General features: G+C 31.9%; 1 protein-coding gene across 3 annotated transcripts; it reads right to left on the reverse strand.

Moving 5' to 3' along the window:
- Nucleotides 1-923: 923 nt before the first annotated feature.
- Nucleotides 924-11232, reverse strand: LOC113847439. 3 transcript variants are annotated; one of them, XM_027476549.1, is made up of 5 exons: nt 11096-11232; nt 10975-10992; nt 10449-10543; nt 7430-7892; nt 924-1381 (listed from the first exon to the last, which is right to left on the reverse strand). In XM_027476549.1, the coding sequence occupies exons 4-5, from the start codon at nt 7871-7873 to the stop codon at nt 1229-1231; spliced, it is 597 nt and encodes a 198-aa protein (XP_027332350.1). In that variant the 5' UTR covers nt 7874-7892; nt 10449-10543; nt 10975-10992; nt 11096-11232; the 3' UTR covers nt 924-1228. The 3 variants fall into 3 exon arrangements, with proteins under 3 accessions (XP_027332350.1, XP_027332351.1, XP_027332349.1); XM_027476550.1 differs by lacking the exon at nt 10975-10992 and having other exon boundaries at nt 1018-1381; nt 11096-11209; XM_027476548.1 differs by lacking the exon at nt 10975-10992 and having other exon boundaries at nt 1035-1381; nt 10466-10544; nt 11038-11184.
- Nucleotides 11233-21319: the final 10087 nt, after the last annotated feature.

Genomic DNA, 21319 nt, shown 5'->3' on the forward strand with positions numbered 1-21319 from the left:
CCAAAGTTGGTCTGGAGTTTCCTTCCTTTTTAGTTTGCTACTGATGCTTATTGTAGGTTGCTCCCTTCCTTATGCCTTGATTGGTGTGGTTGTTGGACTCTTAGATCCACTCATTAGTTTGTTTTATTGTTTGGGCTGTTAGCCCCCTTTCTTAGCAAAAAAAATTCAAATTTTTAGTTTCATCTCATTCTTCAATAATTAGAATAAACACAGAATAAAAGTAATGGAATAGAATGAAATGAGTTTCATAACCAGATATGATGGAATAAGATACCTTCATGTATTCCTCTCTATTCTATTATATAAATTTGAGATTTGAGTTAATAAATAAATAAATATATAAAGTAAAATTTTAAGAGATACATGTATTATCAATTCCAAATAAGAAAATCTTATAATTATAATTGATTTTAATCAGTAGTAGATAGTTTTTTCATTTTACATATTTGCTTGTTGTAAGGAAATTAAATTCATAAATTAACCTCCATTAATTCATATAATTTACATGAGAAATTAGGGAAGGAAGGGGTAAGTTTGCCTGTATATGCATAGAAATTCAATGATCAAGAAGATCCTAAACTGTATTATAGAGACAAGTTGATGCATGCAAATGGTCCCAAAAATGCATGCCTTAATTGCTGACCACTACCTACTTTTTCGAGGGTGGCGAATGATGTTTGACCCTGCTAATAAAAAATGTTCAAAGAATTGCTATTTGGATTAGAATCATGGGTCTTCCAGTTGAGTTGTATAATGATAAACTTCTATGTAGGCTTCAATTACTTGAAAATATTCTTTTATATTCTCTAATTAATAGTATTACGATCTATAGGATTTGTCGGAGATCCTTCTTTTTTCCTTTCCCCGATAAATATTCTCCGATCTGATAACAAACAAATTATCAAATGCTTTAATCAAATTAAGGGAAGATGACATTTTTAACAATTAAATCAAAGAAAATGGTTTGTTTTTGTCTCTGGAGTATATTCCTGAGTAAAAAACAAAAGAGATGATTGTACCAAACTATGGCCATAGAAGTTTTATTAAGGGCGAAGCCTCAGAAATGAGCTCATGAGAAAATGAAATTGGCATGGATTGAAGAGCATATTATATACATCATGACTAACTGAGCTTCTTTAGTCGTAGTAGAACGGAGCATCAAACCTTAATCCTAACCAGAAAAATAGAAAAAAGCGATTTACATGAATTGGTAATCCAAAAGAAGCCTTCAATCATCTGCAACATGCAGATTATACATTCGTGCCAAACGATGGGCAGTTCTATCAGCCATAATGCCTTCTATCATCTTGAACTTTTTGTAATGCACTTCAAGCGTCTCTTCCTGCTGCTTCGCAAGCTTCTCTTCTTCCTTCAGTTGCAGCTATACAAAAGTAAAAAGCTCAGACACACTGTAGAATCATATAGAATCTCTCACAGTATTCATCAAATATATTTATAATGGTTAGCAAGCCAGTTTTGAGCATCATTTGACAGGAGAATTGGGGACTAGACATTCATTTAGTCAAGATGGTCTTTCATACTAATAAAAGAGTGCTCCAAGCCACCACTACAAGTAAGCTAGAACTGCTGGGTTTAGATAGATTGCAAGAGGTCACAAGTTCAAACCTGAATCCTATCATGTAAGAAAACAAAAATGAAACGTATGCTCTTCAGACAAGAACAAAAAACGGATATGCTTTCACTTCAATTTTAGCACATCGACATTCAATTTTCAAACAGTAGAATACTTCTATAAACTATAGAGTGAACTTTGCTATGGTGTATGAGACCTTCTATTTGAAGTACAATAGGATATATTGTGCCCCACATGCGGCACGGTTGTTTCCAAGATTCAAACCTATAAAACCTCCAAGTCATAAGAGAGTAATCTTACCACGCCAAGTATTGCTCTCGATCTAAATTCACTAAAAATTCAGAAGTATATACAAATTGGGAAGTTGCTTAGCTCAAAACATTCAGGGGTGTTACTACAAATTGGGAAACCGTCATGACCATTTTTTTTGTCAAGATTGCGATAAAAAATGTAAGATTTGCATGATCTTGCAATCTACAGAGGGCACTCACAATCTTTATGGCTAGTAGGATTGTTACTTTGGCCGGATTGTAGTGAATTGAGATCTTTTTTGACAGGATTGTAGGATCTACAATTAGATTTGATGTTTTTCATGGAAGTGGTTTTCTAATCAGATTTTTTTGACCTAGTTTGTTAAGAAACCCATTTTCCATTATTTTTTGTGTAAATCTTTAGGGCTTGTGCAATACCGAGGCCAAAACAGTTTCTCACCTTCCATGTTTCAAAATCAACCTCCTCACCTCAATGCATTTCATGCTCTACAAGTGGGTTTCTCCATTCTACACATCTCTTTGGCATTAGTCGTTACTGCTCTCTATGACTATACTGCTGGGTGCTTTTTGAGAGAGTGGAACTATTTCCTGTTCAGTTCTGTTGTGCGTTTTGTTTATGACTGAGTGTTGTGTGGTTGCTCTCTGCAACTGCATACTCTCCATTCAGTATTGTGTTCTACTTCTTTGTATTCTACAAGTTTTTTGTGGCCGGGCTCATGACTTTCAATACCAATGATACTAGGACTGAAGTTGGTGGTAGTGAGAAGGGAAGGAGATGGGTTCAAGTTGAGTTGCAATGAGAATGGGGTTTTTAATGGGTATGGGAGATATAAATCAAACAAGAGTGCTGCTGGGAACAACGAATGATGTGCCTTGGAATAATGTTGTCACTATTTTCGGAGATGATAAAAAAATTAAATATAAATATTGTAAAAATGAATATATTGGAGGGATTTATTGCTTTAAACATCATTTAACAGGAACTAAGCAAAGTGTATGACCTTACATGACTGTCCTTAATGACGTTTGAAAGCAAATATGGGATATTATCATTGTGTTGGTAGAAAAACTCCTATAATAAACAAACACAACAAAAGTATGAAGGAGTGTCGGCAGGAAATAACATTGGTGAATTTGTAGATGTGGAAAAAGAAAAGTATAACAAGCTCGTGTTGAGACTCCTACAATCATTTACCCAACCTACAATCAACTCAATTTTTAAGCAAAGTTTGAAAGAGAATGTTTTCCCAGACATTGTTTCAGTTTTGTGTAACAATGCAATATACCTTTCACAGCTATCAAGAGTGAAGAGTTTCAAAAGTTGTGTTATGATAGATTGACATAATATTAGATATAAGCTACCATCATATCATGAGATTCCAGTAAAATATTTGACGTAAAAAGTTGAGGGGGCAAACAAGATTTTGAAAATGCACAAAGCTTCTTGGAATGAAACAAGATGCACTACAATGAGTAATGACTGATGAGTGGATTGACAAGAGGAGGGCTATACTCAATTCTTTTATAAATAGTCTTATAAGAACTAAGTTTTTAAAGTGTACTGATGCATTTACATATGCAAGATAACTAACAAAATTTTCAAGATGATGGATAAGGTTGTTGAAGTTAGAGTGGAAAATGTGAAACAAATTATCAATTTATCACAGATAATGTTGTAAATTAAAAGGCAACAAGAGAAAAATGTTGATGAGCAGAGGAAAAAACTTTACTGAACACCTTTTGTAGCGAATTGCATTGACCCTATGCTAGAAGATTTTGAGAAGATATTATATAAAGAAATTCTTGCAAGTGAAAGGACAAGTCTTATATTTTTACAGCATTACTTCACTAAATGAACTAATTTTGATTGGAGCTGTTATTACAAGTTATGCAACTTCTTACTTGACTTGAGAGTGTCTGAATGAAAATAAGGGATCATTGTTGATAATATTTACATCTAAAGAATGAAAAAAATAAAAAGTTTGCAAAAAATAAGGATGAAAAAGTTGTTAAAAATCTAGTTACAAATAAGAGATTTTGAAAAAATATCATGAATTGCCTAAGGGATGTTTATCTGTTTATTAGATTGTTGTGCTTGGTGGATTTAGAAGACAAGTCAACCAAGCAATTTATTTATGAGGAAATGGACCAGGGTAAGGAGAAGATTCAAACCAACTTCAATGATGTTAGAGAGAAAATGTGAAAAATTAGTTCAATTTTATAATTTATAATCTTAGTTTGGACACTAATTCTTTTTTTTTTTCATTTGTTAGTTTCATGCATCCAAGGGGGATAATTGATGAGAGATGGAGCAACCAATTGCATAGACTTTTGCATGTTGCAAACTTCTACCTTAACTTGATGTTACACTATGAGTTTTAAAGCTGATTTTGAAGTTAAGTCCCACATTTGCTTTCAAACATCATTGACAACAGCCATGCAAGCACTGATTTTTTACTTAGTTTAGTATATACACCCTCATATTATTTACATTTAATTTTTCTCACATCCCAAACAATAGAGACACCATGATTCTAGGCCACATCCTTGTCCCAATAACATTTTTGTTTGGTTTAGATCTTCCATTGGCAATCCCACTCATTGCAAATCCACTTGAACTAACTTTCTTCCCCTTCCCAATACCACCAACCTCAGTCCTAGTAGCCTTGGAAACCATGAGCCTAACCACAAAAATATTGCAGTATGCAGAGAACACAAAAGGGAGGACACAGTCATGAACAAAAACAACACAAATGTAGACAGCAACCACACCCACAGCATGCAATTCCAGAGATCAGAGAGCAGCAAGTAGGCAACAACCATGAACATAACCAATGGCAGAGAGAAGAGAATATCAGAGATCCAAGCACCAGCACCAAGGTACCATGAAGCTCATTTTGGGTTGCAAGGAGCCAAGAGCCACACCCACACAGAGAGCATGGAGCACCAAAGAGAACCAGCAAGCAGAGGTCACAGAAAACCCACACAAAGAGCAGCACAAAGGTTGTTTCAAAATAGAAAAAGGATGAGAGAAAACAATGTGACCTAGGCTAGAAGGTGTCATTGCACAAGAATAAAGGATATGAAATTGAAAAACAGGTCAAAAACTATGTTGGAAATGGGTTTTTTAAATTGGATCACCAAAACCAGACCCGTGAAGATCAAATTGAATCTGCAATCTTGTGATCTGAAGGAGAAAGACCGCAATCCTAAAGCTTTATGATCGTGCATGTTATTAAGATTGCAGAGTGGTGAAAAGATCATAGGATAGTATGATCTTGCAATCAAGATTGCAATTTTGACAACATTGCCCTTGTGCTTGATAAACTCTTCCAAGGTGAAACTAGAATGGAGGTAGTACAAATAGAGACAATTGAAGTATCAGTTGTTGAAAGCCCAACAGAGAATGAAGAATCAAGCTGACAAAAGGAGGCAAGAAAGGAGTTTTGAAGTAGGAGAATGGGTTTTTTTAGGTTAAGGCCTCACAGGCAGGCTTCTATCATATTAGGATACATCCCAAATTATCAAGGTATCATTGCCCTTTCCAAGTATTGAAATGTGTTGGGGTAGTGGCCTATAAACTTAAGCTGCCTGAGTCCTCCATAATTCATCAGGTGTTTCATGTGTCCTTACTCAACAAAGCAAATAGGAAACTACAGGGTTGAGGAGGAACTGCCTCAAGGCACCGATGGGGAAGACACCAATATATCAGAACCTGCTACTGTGTTACTGTTAGCTACCAGAACTGTGACCCAAGGAAGAGAAAATATCCATCAAGTACTAAATACAGTGGAAAGGGAATCCAGCTGAGGGAACCAAGTTGGAAGGAGTTCACTATTCGCAGCCAAAACCCTAAGTTCAGTCTTAAAGACAAGACTGAAATTGGAGGAGGCAATAATAGAGCCCAGAACGAAGATTCAAGCCCAAGGGGACAGCTGATTCACCAAATGATGCATGGGCCAAAAGTGTTGAAGGTCCATACTAGGAATAATAGAATAGAAAGGAGTAGAAAAGGAATGTGAGAGTGAGTTGGCAGCAGGAAAATGTGAAGGCTAGTGTGCCACAGACTTCCATATTTTGGGTGTCAAATAGGGTCTACGGGGAGAGGGACTATCTTTTCAAAGATAATCATTTAAGTTGTTATGAATGGAGAGCCATAGCTCTCTGTAGGGGCGTTGCTCTGGTAGTTTGAATTCTTTTCCATTGTAATTCGTTTCATTCTGTTTTCAAACATACATCAGTTTCTGTTTCATTATTGTTCAGCCACTTGTATTGATACCAGTTTCATATCACATATTTAGGGTGTTTTGCAGCAAAGCAGCCTCATAGTTGGGCCATGTAGATTACATGGGTTGAATTGTAGTATAACACCATTTTTCACATCTCTAATACTACTACAGCTTTTGAACCTTAAACCCACCCACAGTTCTGAAATTTACACAAGAAGAAATTCCATGTGACTAAGGTGCAAGCTAAAACGAAGAAAAGCAGCAGATAAGCATAGAATGAATATCAACTTTGAGGTTGGAGAATGGGTCTTTCTAACATTAAGACCTCAGGCAGCAAACAGTAGCAAGAAGGATTGATCAAAAGCAAGCTCCCCAGTTTATGGCCCATTTGAAATTATAGTTAAAGTTGGAGGAGTTTCTTACAAATTATAGTTGCCAGAGTAATCCAAAATTCACTGTCTTTCATACACTACAACTAAAAAAGGTCACTGGAAACAAACCGGTCAATCCTATTTTGCCTGAAGGTATGGATGCAGAAATGAGAGATATTGTAGAAACCAGTCCAGGTGTTAGGTGTAAGGAAAGAAAAGAGACATGGGAAATACATCACTACAAGGTTAATACAGTAGAAAGCCAAATAAATAGAGGAAGCTACTTGGGAAGATGATTTTATCATGAGAAGCCTATTTCCTGTATTCAGTATTGGGGATAAGACTGATACTGAAGGAGGGGGCAGTGATAAAGCCTGCAAGTAGAAGGGCCAGCAGGTGGGCCAGTTGTTGAGATGACACAAACAAGGCCTAAAGATTTGGAGTTACTCCAGAAATAGAATGACACATGGCAATCAGCAGAAAGAACAGGCAGTTATGCACAGTGGAGAATTGGTTGTAGTAGAGGAAATCATAAAGGGGGATTGCATGGGAGAATGTGGACAGCAAGGTGAATTTTGAGTGAAATGGCCTGGGGCTCAGGACCTACAGTTGTAGGAGCTGAGAGGTATTGTCCTTGTGATTTCTAGGTTTCTAAATACTTGGTTATCTTCTTTATTTTGGGTGTTCTGGTTTGGGTGGGTCTCTATTGTTTGCTACTGCAAACTGCTCTTCTGGTACAGAAAAATGCTAAATCAAATTCAACAATTTTATTCAAGTACAATTTAGTGTTTGACACAGGTATGCATTTAACTGTACACCAGAAACTTACATGAACATTAGGGATAAAACAAGCAAATAAAATTCGTTTGAAAGGAGATATTCCTAACATATAACTCTGCAAATTGCAAAGTTGTAATAGTAATAAAGCGATAAAAATTAATTGGGTGCCAGGAATGAACTTACTTTGTGCAGGAAATCTATTTCTGCAGCATGTTTGCGTGTAAGATTCTTTAGTTCCTTTGCCACCTCAAAATCAGGATCACTTGGATCCAACCACCGGCATATTATCTTTCTGTTAGGCTTCCTTGGCCGATCATCAAACATCTCCATCACAGCATGCTGAGCCCTTACAGGCCGTGGCATCCCAGACATCATAAAAGGATACTGCCCTATCATTGATATAACTTCCTTGGCCTTCTTGGTCGATTCAAATTCTACTAATGCACATTGTGGCAGATTGCTTGGTCCAATGTAGTTGGGAATAAATTTGACACTTTTCACAGTTGCAAACTGGTCAAGAGCAGTTCTAATCACAGATTCAGTGACCTGTGGTGACAGGTTGTCAAAGTATACTGTCCTACTAACTTTCAGTTTGAATGCAGCATACTCTTCTGCTGATGACTCCATGCAATAAAGTGAATGACACCTAAGAGCAACAAATTTCAAATTTAGGATAAATAAATAGGTATACAATCTCTATAGAAAACGCATGACATAAATATGAAAAAGTAAAGAATCAGTTCCCCACTCAGACACCAGAATGATTTCCTTTTTATTCCATGAAAAAAGTCATTAACAACGTAAGTTACTTCAAAAAGTGCTGAGGGCTTTAAGTTCTTCAACAGATAATTAGTTGAATTAATTGGCCAATTTATAAGGTGAAAAACAACATAATTTCTCTAAAATGCAAAGCATAATCATATATTTTGGCTTATACAAGTACAGAACCAGATTAATATTATTTTCTTCAGAATTTACGTTAACTTAATCATACTACAACTATAACAACAACAAAAGTCTTATCCCGATAGTTGATAGAAACTGGTTCAGATACTGAAGAAAGACTGTCTTTATTAACATAAACGGCAGTAACCCCCCCCCCCTCCCCACACACACACAACATCCCTTCTACATATTTATTTACAGACAGCAGGTCCAATTAACAGGCTAACTAAGATATCGTAACTTTGTAACCATTAATCGGGGTTTCCTAACACAAGGAAGGAGGAGGAGGAGGAGGAAGAAAAATATGAGGCAAAGGAGGTACCTAGTGCTGGTACACAACCAAGGAGAGAAAAAGACACGAACCAGAGGAATACACATGAGAGAAAAGAGAAAAAAAATGGTACTTTTCAATTTCATTAATATTACAAGATTGCCATCACCCGTTCCACATTTTTGTTTTCACAATTTGGACAAGAAACACTAGAAATTTATTTTTCTTATCTTCAGTTTTATGCTATATTTTGAAAATATTTGCAAAGAAAATGTTTTAAAAAATACAACTACACACATTTTCATTATTATTTTCTATTTTTAATGAAAATGAAAACAGGAAATATGCAAAGCAAACAGTCCCTTAATGTTGTAGTTTTAGAGAGGAATTATGACTCAGAGTCAATAAATGACTCCATAGAAAGTCAATGTTTATAGAGTGAATAGATGCCAATGGACAATTAAATGCAAAATTTAGCAAATGAAAAATAAACTTTTCAATGCTTCTCAACTTTAGTTCATTTATATGTCAATAATGTGTGTAGTAGATTTTAAAACAAAAAACAAAACTTTATTTCGAAACATCAAATGAAACTGAGTAACAAAAAATAAAGACGCAGGGGTTATCAAACCACAACCTATCTACAACAGCTTCTACCCAGTCTATGTGCAGATAAATTGCTATTCTACAGATAAGAGAAAATTGGTTGGGATTCCAATATCTGGAAGTGTTTGGTATAGCTTTATTAGCTAAACAAGGTTGGAAATTACTAAAGAATCCAGAGTCTTTGGAAGGCAGAGTTCTGAAAGATAAATATTTCCCCATTGATCTTTTCTGGAGGCTCAGGGAAACAATCCTAGCTTTACTTGGAGGAGTATACTAGCTGGAAGAGATGTACTGAAAAAGGTATCAGATGGAGACTTGGGAATGGTATGCAGGCTAATATGTGGAAAGATCCTTGGCTTGTCTCCCTAGGAAATGGGAGTTTAACCCAGTGACTCCAAATTTATTTTTTTTTGTGAATCTCACCTCCTGGTTTTGGCTTTTTGAGTTAATAAATGAGTTATTTTCTCCAATAGACAATGATATTATCTTCGGTATTCCTATTAACAATTTGCATGAGAATATGGAAATACTTGGCACTATCATCCAAAAGGTGTATTTACAGTTAAAAGTGCATATTATTTGAAGATGGATTGAAAATTAAATCACTCAATAGGAGGATCAAGATCTTCTTCTAGAGGCAACACTGATATGTACTTAGCAGATTTAAATTAGGTAGAAGCCTCTAATTTCAAGATTAATACCTACGGTACCAAGCAGCTTACCATTAAGGCTCAATCAATGATATTGCTACGTTAACTACATGATATATTCATATACAAATTTGAAGGCATTTAAGTAATATTTCTGCAATCTTTCTACTTACATAGCTACACACACTCGGTTGCCTTGACAATTTGCAAGCATGTCTACTTGAATATATGCATCATATAGAAATTCTCTTACACACAGGTTATGTATATTGATACCAAGTGTCCCTACCACCAACATGAGCCTATTGATCATAACTACAGAAATAGATATTGTATATATAACTTAGTGTTATAGTTATCCTTCTTTAATGTAGGTCATATCTAGTCTATTTTCATAAATCATAACTAGGACTAAAGGTGTACAGTGATATAAACACATTCGGTAAAAGGGTTCTCTCAAGATCCTTATCTATATAGTAACAACCAAGGGTTCACATAAAGAACTAATATTGGGTCTGCAAGAAAAACAGTATCTAAGCATAATACTCTGAAGTCTGAAATGAGAAAACAAAACAAAAACAAGGAGGACTTATAATTGATTTAATAGCCTAATGCCTATAATTTTATTTACTGTGTGGCATATGACAGGACATTGGAAGCAGAAGCAAAACCTCATGATTGCATATGCATAGAGGAGCATGAACTATTATATAATGTTGGGAAAGAGTACCCTGTCAGCAAAAATATCTGTCTACGGAATCAGTTGAGATTTTTCATTCACAGTGCTCTGTAGTCTATTCACCTCTAAGTCAACCTGTGCTTGATCTGTAACATATTACATGGTCAGTAAAAAGAAGATAACAATCAAATGTTAATAGAAATCATTTTTTAATACAAGAACTTGACTCATTGCTAATTCTGTTACAGTCAAAGTTATATACCAGTAATTAGAAGCTAAAAAGGATCAGAAATCATGGTAACAGAATTTCACTTCAACTCACTTTATAAGATTAATACATAAGTTCAAAGAGTAATTTAGCTAATTGGAACAGAGCATTTCTTCTTCAGAATATTAACTTTCCTTGCTCAGCAAAAGAGCAAGAATGGAGATAATCGGTCTCATCGGGAACGTCGAAACTATAACGTAGGTGCATAATAATGATTATCCACGCTGAATCATTTTTACTAATACAAGCAAACAATAGAGTTCGGAATCAAAAAAGGAAAAGAATGAGCATATTGAACAGTAACATAACAGCTTACAGAACGAAATCCTGCAGAAAAATCAAAATCTTCAAAACGAAATCGAGTGAGATCCAAATACATTGAGTAATGAGTGAAAGAGTGGGAGATTTCCAAACAAAATCGAACTCTTACCCAATCAAATCGAAATATGAGAGTGCGAAGCAATTGATCCGAAAGAGTGAAGAAAAATCTGTGTTAGGGCATGGTGAGAGGCAACGAAGAAAAACGAAGGAAAACAACGGAGAACAGAAATTCTATGATGTCTGGTTCATTTTATAGTAATGCTAAATCTCTATATGGTTCGTACCAAATGGAAAATAGGTGGCAAAGAAATAAGTTGGAAAAAAATAGCAAAAAAGAAATTGATAAGAATGAAAAATAAAAAAGAATTTTGACATAGTTTAGAAAAATGGAAAATGAAATAAATAAATAATTCATACTAAAAATATTTTTATGCTAATAAATAGAAATATATATTAATTTAAAAAAATAAAACTTTCAATATTTATATTTTTGTATTATTTTTAAAACTAGCTCTATACATCTTTTCACACTACTCATACTTACTCTTTTCAATTTTTTAATGGTTAAAATTAATTTTTTTTATTTCAAAAATTTATTTAATAAAAAATAATGATAATAATTAGTAAAAATATCAAATCACAAATTAAATTCTTTTTTGTTTTATTTAATATATATATATTGTGTTTTTTTATAAATTTGTATAAGTTAGTGTATTATTTAATTTTTATTTTTTAAATTATTTATATGAAAATTTGGAGCAGAAAACTTAAAATTAAGATAATTAAAACTATACATAAAATAAAATATAAGAATTAAAAAATATGAAAAAATTGGTAAATTTCACATAATTTTATTTTATATTCATATACTAAACAAAACTTCTCAAATTTGTAAAAAATATTTTTTTTTTGTTATTTCATATCAATAAAAACAAAAGGTATGTAGCACAAATTATTTATAAATAAAAAAATTAATATTATTTAATATGTGTTATTAAAAAAATTGTATATTTTTATATTATGCACAATGTATATCTAAATTATTTTCGATTGAGATAAGATATAAGTTGAATTTAAACTCAGGTAATTCTTTTATTTTTAATCTAATTTAGGTATTTTTAGATAATTGTATAGTTTTACTTTCATACTTAAAGCTTTAATTGAATTAGTCATAATATAGCTTAATTTCACTAAGTTGCTCAATCACCATTTCCTATAATAAAATTAAGAAAAATTGCGTAAGTTTAAAGAATAAAACATTAATTATAATAAAAAATTAGATTAAATTGTCATAGATAAAATAGTCAAATAGCATTTTATCAAACTCCTAAAACTTAAGTATTATTTATTCTCTAACAATAAAGGTATAAAAATGAGAATGCATCAACTTTTATATAAAGGAAGTCAAGGATATTGACATGCAACAAACAATTTTATTTACTTTATAAAAATTGTTCATGTTAACAATCCAATAAGACTTATTTTTTTACCTGCAAAGTATTATAATGGACATGTAATAGTATTTAATAAGGTTGAGTGATAATTCACTTAGCCTTCTCTAAAATATATCTTGTTATATGCTTGCTCATAAACCTATAAATATCCTCTAATTTGACTAATTATCTCATGAATTAAAAAAGTCTTTACATTGTTGTAACATGACTAGGGTTTAAATACAAAGTTAAACTTGATATTAGAAAAGAAGAATACACAAAGGACCTAACTAATTTAAAAATCTTTTACAATACGAACAAACTTTAGTGACAGTGTGTTGTATTTCTCATTTCTATTTTTGCTTTATTAAACATATCTATTCTCAAATTCATTTATTCATTCAAAATTTTCATCATTCATAATTTTTTAAGGATTTTTTTGCCTTTATTTTATTTATGATCCTTTCACTGTCTCTCAGATTTTATAAGGGTACATGTAGAAAATATTACAATCAAAATGAGAATGCCAATAAAATATTTTTTCATTATTAAGCTCAAAAGAGTAAACTAATGGTAATTAAAATATGATATTTTAAACTCCTAATTGCCTTAATCATTTTTTGGTTAAACTAGTTTTTTTTTTTTGTCTCAATGAAGTTGTAGACCAAGTTTTAGAGTTTATGAAAATAAAGAAGTCACTCATAATAAAGAAAAAAAGAGTAAAACAATCATGTATGTGTTCAATTAGGTGTAATTAATCTAACATACACAAACTAAGTTAAAAAATTGTTTATTCCCATTTATCCTTAACACAAATTAATTAATGTTGTTGATAATAAAATAAGATTCCTAAATATTCAAGTTCATGCACTCTAAGAATAATCATATCCCAAAGAGAACATTAGAGTAAGCTTTTCATCACACATATATAATGAAATATTTAAATCTCCTTAAACTCATCCACTATTTTGTCCATAAATTAAAAAAAAAAATTGAAGAGTACTCCCAAGGTGTTGGAGTTTATAAATCCTTTCATCCTAAAGAAACCTAAAACATCCAAAAGCACATAATAGAAGTAGAAACAAAAAGACTTAATTATGTTTTTTGTCCCTATAAAGTTAATACATTTTGCAATAAGTCGTTATAATTTTTTTTTTTTGTTAGAATATAGTCCTAAAAATTTAAGAAATTAGAATTTAGTCACTGTCAGCAACTTCCTTTTGTTAAGTGTTGAGCTGAGTAGCAGACAGTCAACTTAGCACTTCTATGTGGCACCACGTGGCATACCACATCATTTTTTAAAATATTTTTCTTATTTAATATTATATATTTATAAATATGGTCATGAACATATTTTATATAATTATATAAAAGTTCCTCTGCCTTTTTCTTTCTTTTTCCCGCACTCCCTTCCTTCCCTTTGCCCACACTCTCTTCCAACATCCCCAACTTTTTTATTTCTTCTTCCCACACTCTCTCATATCCCTTTCCTTTCCCCATACCCCTTTTCAGCACTCCTTCCCTTTTGGGCAGCCCCACCTTCCCCTCCCAACCCCAACCCTTCTTCCAACCCAATCCCGTAACCCTATCCCAAACCTCTCTCCCTCCTTCAGCCCCATCCTAACCCTTTTCCCTTTTCAATCCAACCCATAACCCCACCTCAACCTAACCCTGCAACTTCTCTCCCTCTTCCAGCCCCACCTCGTTACCCTAACCCCTCAATAAAAAGATCGAGAACCATGAGTTTTCTTCTCTTACACTAATGGATTCTTTACGGTGTTAATTGAGCCTATTGAAGAAAAAGATGGTCAAGAAGTTTTGGGTTTGTGGCTATGGTGTGTCTTTTTGTTGTGGTGTTGTGTGTGACCTTTATTTGATTTTGCAAAAGCTTTTATGTTTATTGAAGCTAACTGTTATTAGAAATCTGGGACTGGGAGGAAAGGGAGAGAGTGGGAGAGGGAAGTGAGGTTGCAGGAAAGGGAAGAGAAAAAGGAAAACTTTTTTCTAACTTTTTAAAATATGTTAAGGGACTTGTTTGTAAATATTTATTTTAAATAATAAAATATATTAAAATTAAATGATATGGCATGTCATGTGTCAGTGCTAAGTTGGCTCTTGGTTAGCTAGCTTAACACTTAACATAAGGAGTTGAAGGCAAGGACTAAATTCTAATTTGAGGGACTATATTTTAACAAAAAAATTTATGAAGACTTATCACAAAATGTGCTAGCTTTATAAGGACCAAATACACAATTAAGCCAAAAAAAAAAAAAAACACAAACACCTAAGAGGGGGTGGCTATTGGCCCTGTTGGAAGCAAATATGGTCAACAATTGGGACTTGGTTGTGGCAAAGTGAAGCTTCTAAGCTTCCTTTATCGCTTGCTAAACTACTAAATGGTCTAGACAACCATAAACTTTGTCTAGATACAACTACAACTATTCAAACCTTGGTAGCATATCAAAGAGTATTGGTTGCTCTTCCTCTACATCCATGGGATAGTCTTGCTCCTCCTCTTGTCTCTTCTGCTTTGGTTGTTGCAGCAATGATCAAGATCAAGTAGGGCTAGTTGGTTCCTTCTAGATCAATCTTGTAACATCCTTACTATAATTCATTTCTATTAATAATATATAATATTTTTGAATAAACTTGATGAAATTCGTAAGGGGTTTGAATAACTTTGGAAGATTGTGCAAATATATGAATATAAAATAATGAAGGTCAGTAGATTTTAAAACTTTGTCTATATAAAAGTCTCATCCATTTTAAAAATAAAAATATGTTTCCTTAACTTAAATTTATAAATAAAATGAAGACAAAAATTTTGTATTATATATATAAATATATATATATATATATATATATATATATTTCAAGTTTATGATACAAACAATCTATTTTTCAGTAATGTAAATTTTTAACTAAGACTGGGTATGAATTAAAATTTAAACAGTTAACTATTAAATATTATACATAAACCTTAAATCATCATTTACAATAGGGTTCATCAAAATATCATAAGTTCTAAATAGAAACACAATTAATATGATTACATTCCTCAAAATAACAAATCCTGACAGAATATTTCTTTCCCATACAATCCATGACAAGTATGATTCTAGAATAGATCAACCTTCTTTATCTATTCATTTTCATTACCTAAAAAATATTAGTAAGGGTGAGCATCATCTGCCCCACTAACATTCATTTAATTAAAACAGTTCAAATAATAATAATAAATTATTATCTTATATAACATGCATCACAATGGAAATGATTCATAAAACAATTTTAATTTAATAAAGAATATTAACACACACCATTTATCACTTAATTGAATACATTATTTCTTCTTTATTCAATATAATCAATTTCTCATTTAATCAACACAATCATTCTACATACCCACGGTCACTTAAATCACTGCCAACATACTTTCTTAGTTACAATGGACTTATGTCAGTATGGATAGTTGCTGTCAGCCATCAAACATGGATACAATATGTGCTTTATTAGGCATTCATAATAAAGGTATAGTCAAGAAACTAGTCAGGAAATGAGTGTGAAACCTATGAATACTTTTGCTATCAATCATGTATATGTAAGCTATTAGCATTTATTACCCTCATTAAATTTAGAAATGCATGTCTTGTTGAATTTTAATTAGTTAAAGGAAAGTTGAGAATTGTTTTAAAGGTAAAGGTATTAGAACAAGGGAAAAATTGAATCTATAACATTATTTACCTTTTGAGAATTTAAAATTTTAGAATAATTATTATTGTGGAAATAATTACATTATGCTTACATATATTAGAATTTGCATTGTTTCTTGTCAAAATTACTATATCATGTGTAAGTAGAAGTCATTAAGGTATCTTTTTTTAACCAAGAGTCAAATAAGCCTACCTATGTACTATTCTCTTAGTCAATTTTGAGTCTAATATTAATCCTTTTTTTTAAGAACCTAACATTATTAGCCAAAGATTGAATTTTTTTCCAGAAATTCTTAAATTAAGAACATAAATTAAAATTCAAATGTATTTTTCACCTTTTTTTATAATTAATGCCCCATTATAATCTTCTTCAAAAATCTTTTGATTTATCTCCATGATTAACATTGAGAATATTTATAATTTTATAGTTATATATGGTAAAATTGATAATTTGAGATAAATATTTATCTATAAACATTTCAATGATACACTCATCTGTTGAATAAATTATAAATTTCAATTGAATTATTTTTTTTTAGGTGTTTTATGCTGAAAACCCTTGATGCAATTAAATTTGACTTTTTAAGAAAATAAAATTTCTTCAAGATATAATTTTCTAAAGTGATTCATGTGGAAAGATAAAAAGAAGTTATTTCACACTATTACAAAACCTGCATATATAGATGAATTTACAGATGAATTTACAGATGAATTTTTAAATCATCACAGATGATTTTTAAAATTACAGACGGACATAAATTGTCTGTAATATCCTCATCAATAAAGAATTACAAACGAATTGTGAAATGCGTCTGTCACTTACAGACAAAAAACTTATAGACAGAAAAATTCTTCTGTAACTTACAGACTCAAAAATCTGTCTATAATTTGTCTGTGATATATTTTACTATTTTTGTTATTTTTTGTTTATATATATATATATATATAGTTATTTCTGCCTGTTCCTAATTATCACAATTTATAAACATAATAAAAACTACAAATTGGGCATCTAAAAATTTAAAAATGATTTATAAAATATAAAATTTAAATGTCATTACAAATGAAGACAAAAACATCCAAATAAATAATGTAAGAAATAAAATACAGGTGTTCATCATGAATAATCAGTATGCTCATCATCTGAAGGAGCATCATCATCAGTAGACGAGAAGTCAGAAGAAGAATGATGCATGGAGCTGAAAACCGAGGGTGCTAGAGCTGGCGGAGGAGGAGGAAAAGATGTGGAGCTACTTGCTCTCATGAGCTCAAAATATGCATGCATCTGCTTCATCTACTGCTAGACCTTCCTTTGCATCCTCGATGTCACATTCTTCTCTATCTTCTTCTCCATTTTCTTTACCCAATTCTTCTTCCATGCACTTTCCTTACTCTTCCATATCTCCTCATTCTGCTTCTGAAGTTCTTCATTGAGGGCATGGACCTGAGTGCGGACCATATTCTCCACTTCCTCATGTGCAAGAGAAGGGGTATCTCCGGTGACAGATGCAGGGAATATAGAGTTTGCAAAACGACTTCTCATGCCATAAATACGACCTTTATAAAGGTCACCCACTGTCTGTGACCACATAGCATCCTCATCAGCTGACTTTGGATCTTGAGAAGATGCCTCCTCAAGCCTTTGAACATACTCATCCTACAGTTTAGTTCAGATAATTAGATATTAGTCTAGAGAACTATTTAATAAATCACTAATAATAACACATAGTATCAATATCAATAAGAATGATTGGCCTATGTGGCTTGAGATCATGTATCAACCCACAGGTTTTTGTCGCCTTTGCGAGTGTGTATCTCCTTGAACAACTCTCCATGCGTAGGTGGCCTCTTCAACGACTTCTCCTGCAATTCAAAATAAATCACAATCTCAAATATGAAATTATAAATAGAGTAGAATAAATTTTAAAATCACATATCAAGTTCGCCTTAGTGTCAGCCAAAGTCATAGAGCCACCAGTATGCAGTGATCTCCCCTTGTTAGATGTCTTGTTTGTCTTGTTCTTTATGAAGAGATTTTTAAACTCATTCGTACCCCAATACTCCTACACGGCATGAAGAAAGTTGGGTGCTATCCAATCAGTAGTAGAAGGATCCTGACGAGCCTCAGTGTACATCTGTCTTAGTCGCTTTGTAGTGCGACTCTTCCAGGCCTTGAAAATTTTTTCGTCTTGGGGGAATGGAGAAGTTGCTCTACATAAACACAATTTCATTAGAAGAGGTACAAACAGTCATATTTAATTACACTTAGTTAAAATTAATACACTATTATTACCTTCCAATCTTTGAACCATTCCATCTTTGTATCCTTCGACACCTTTGCAAAACTTTTGTAAGGCGCATCAAACATCTTCTTAATGGTATCTGTGATGGTGGAGACCTTTCAGTAGCGGTATCCAACTGATAACACAATAAAATAAAACAATTATTATAACAATAATCATGTTTAAATCCAAACATATATAAATCATACCTAATTGAATCAATATCCAAAAACTTTCTACACTTGCACTTAACTTTTTGGTTGGTGATGAATTCCTCTACACCCTCAAAGAATTCAGGTTTTATTCCCGCCCTCCGACTTGGGTGCAATCTATCATACATCTACTGACGATTTCTAAGAAACATCTGGATCAAGAACTATATAAACTTAATACAAATACACAATGTTGTATCAACTTTTTATTATACATTACACAAATTTTTAATATAAATTTTGGCATAATCTCCCTTAATACATGTCAATTTCCTTACGTTTATTTACCACTTTTTTACAAAAATCAAAATTTTCACCACACATAACTAATATATTATATAACAATATATTAATCAATGCATAAAACACAAACACATCACAATCTTAAACCGTTCTAGAGCACATCCTCTTGTAACTCCATAACATGCATATTCTACAAACTCCACAAACACAAACAATCTCACAGCACACAGTAATTAGGTTCGGATAAGGACCTCTACGCCCTTCCTCCAGTCATACAATCTCTAATCCTACAACTCTATCTTAGGAATTTTAAGTCTCTAAAATATATCAAAAATAAAAAAACTAAACTGATTAAAAGTTAGAGTATCATACCAGGAACATAATGATGCAAATTATCTTTCAAATGAATGCTCCAATCACTCGCACAGGCCCAAAATTTGAAGCTCCAAGAGAGAGAAGAGAGAGAGGGGGCGAGAGAGAGAGAAAATCATGCAAAATGAAGAAGAAGAAGGAGGGGACGCAGTTTTATGTGTTTCGCACATTACAGACAAAAAAATTCGTCTATAAATGTTGTAATGAAACGGTGCGTTTTAAAGGATAAATTATACACATATTTATCCGTCTATAAATTCATCAAATACATTTACAGACAAAAAAATCTGTTTGTAAATTACCAAATGAAAAGTCGGTAAAAAAATGGCAATATTTACAGATGAATTTTTCGGTCTGTAACTCTCGCTCCAAATTTTCCTCCCATTTTTAAATTATAGACAATTTTTCCGTCTATAAATTCATCAAATACAGTTATAGACGGAAAAACTCGTCTGTAAATTGCTAGATGAAAAGTCGGTCAAAAATGACAATATTTACAGACAGATTTTTCCGTTTGTAACTCCTGCTCCAAATTTCCCTGCCGTTTTCAAATTATAGACTAAAAAATCTGTCTATAATGCCTGTTTATAATACTTCGCACCAAATGGCGGGCTAACTATAGAAGAACATTACAGATGGACAAAAATTCGTCTGTAATATAGATGGATTTACAGACAGATTTTTTAGAAAATTTTAAAAAAATAAAAATCTAAAAATCCATTTGTCTGTATTACAGATAGATTTTTGTCTGTCTGTAATGTCCGTCTATAAATAGCACTTTTCTAGTAGTGTCAGCTTTCTTATTTCTCAAAATTTAAGAAATTTTTAATTTTCTAAGTTTTGATTTTAATATATTTTTTAGACTAACTTAGATTTCGATAAATATCGATTATAAATTATAAAATTATGTCATCTTTATTCAAATTATTAAATGATTGAAAACTTCAAATAAATTTATTATAAATTAAATTTATATTATTTTTATTTTTAGGACAAAATTAGAATGGATAATGTTTTCAAAAAGTCAATAAATTATAAAAGTTAAATAAAATGTTAAGCATTTCAACTCTCAGATAAAATGTTACAATGCTCATTTATAGAAAAGAATTTCAGTAAATAATTAGGTGTTTCAATGCTAAATTTTAATATTTCAACTCCAATAGCTTGAGCAGGCTAAGATTAATGCGCATTCCAATCCCTATTTTTAGCATTGTAATGTTAGTCTTCATCTATAATATTGAATTAATGCTTCGAATGCATTCTAATGCCCAATTCAATGTCATGTCATTTTTTAGGAATAGAAATCTTTGGGTGTTTGATTATTTTTTTTTCCAATTATCTTATGCTTGAATACCGTGTGCTTATATATATTCAATTAAGAAGTTAATCTTTATGCACGGATATAGGATTCTATATATCAAAAAATTTGGTATGAATGAAAATCCCTCTTAATTATGAAAAGATATTGCTTAAACAAGTTGAGAGTTTATAACATAAAAAATAAGTGGAGTTCATATTATCATTAGCTATATTATTGATTAATTTTTTAAATTTAGAATTAAAATTTTATTTTGATTATTTACATATTTTTTTATTTTTTTAAAAAGATCCTTTCAATCTAAATTACATTTTAAATAGTTATTTTTTTAGTGAAACAATGCATTTTAAATTCACTCATTGTAACATAATATGCTATTTATCACTTTATTAGGATTAGTCAAACAAAATATTCCTAAGTTTTAACTATTAAGTAAGGATTGGAATTAAAATCTATAGACATCAAATTCATCTAAAAAATAATACCTTGGAGCGATTAATTTTTGATAAAGAAAATATTTGGAGAAATACTTAATTTGTTCCATCTTAAAGAACCAACAAGAGTAGTCAAGCCTCTTGCTGTAAACAATTCACTATGCCTTTTAGTAGTGGATTTGATTCTTTTCCCTCTTGTTGATGAAGATCCCATTGTAGAGAGAGACAGATTTTTCATGAGTTTGAGTGAAATTTAGGACTTTTTGTTTTAAAATTATAAATAAATTCTTAATTGGTAGGAAATGATTCAAATGTAATGAGTTTTG

Source organism: Abrus precatorius, unplaced genomic scaffold (assembly GCF_003935025.1).
Source record: "Abrus precatorius isolate BTA unplaced genomic scaffold, Abrus_2018 Scaffold8, whole genome shotgun sequence".
NCBI classification, from domain to species: Eukaryota; Viridiplantae; Streptophyta; class Magnoliopsida; order Fabales; family Fabaceae; genus Abrus; species Abrus precatorius.

Coding starts and splice junctions, on each gene's coding strand:
- LOC113847439 (XM_027476549.1), bottom strand. CDS start 7,873: ATGGAGTCATCAGCAGAAGAGTATGCTGCATTCAAACTGAAAGTTAGT. Junction 1,382..7,429: donor AAATAGATTTCCTGCACAAA/GTAAGTTCATTC, acceptor ACTTTTGTATAG/CTGCAACTGAAGGAAGAAGA.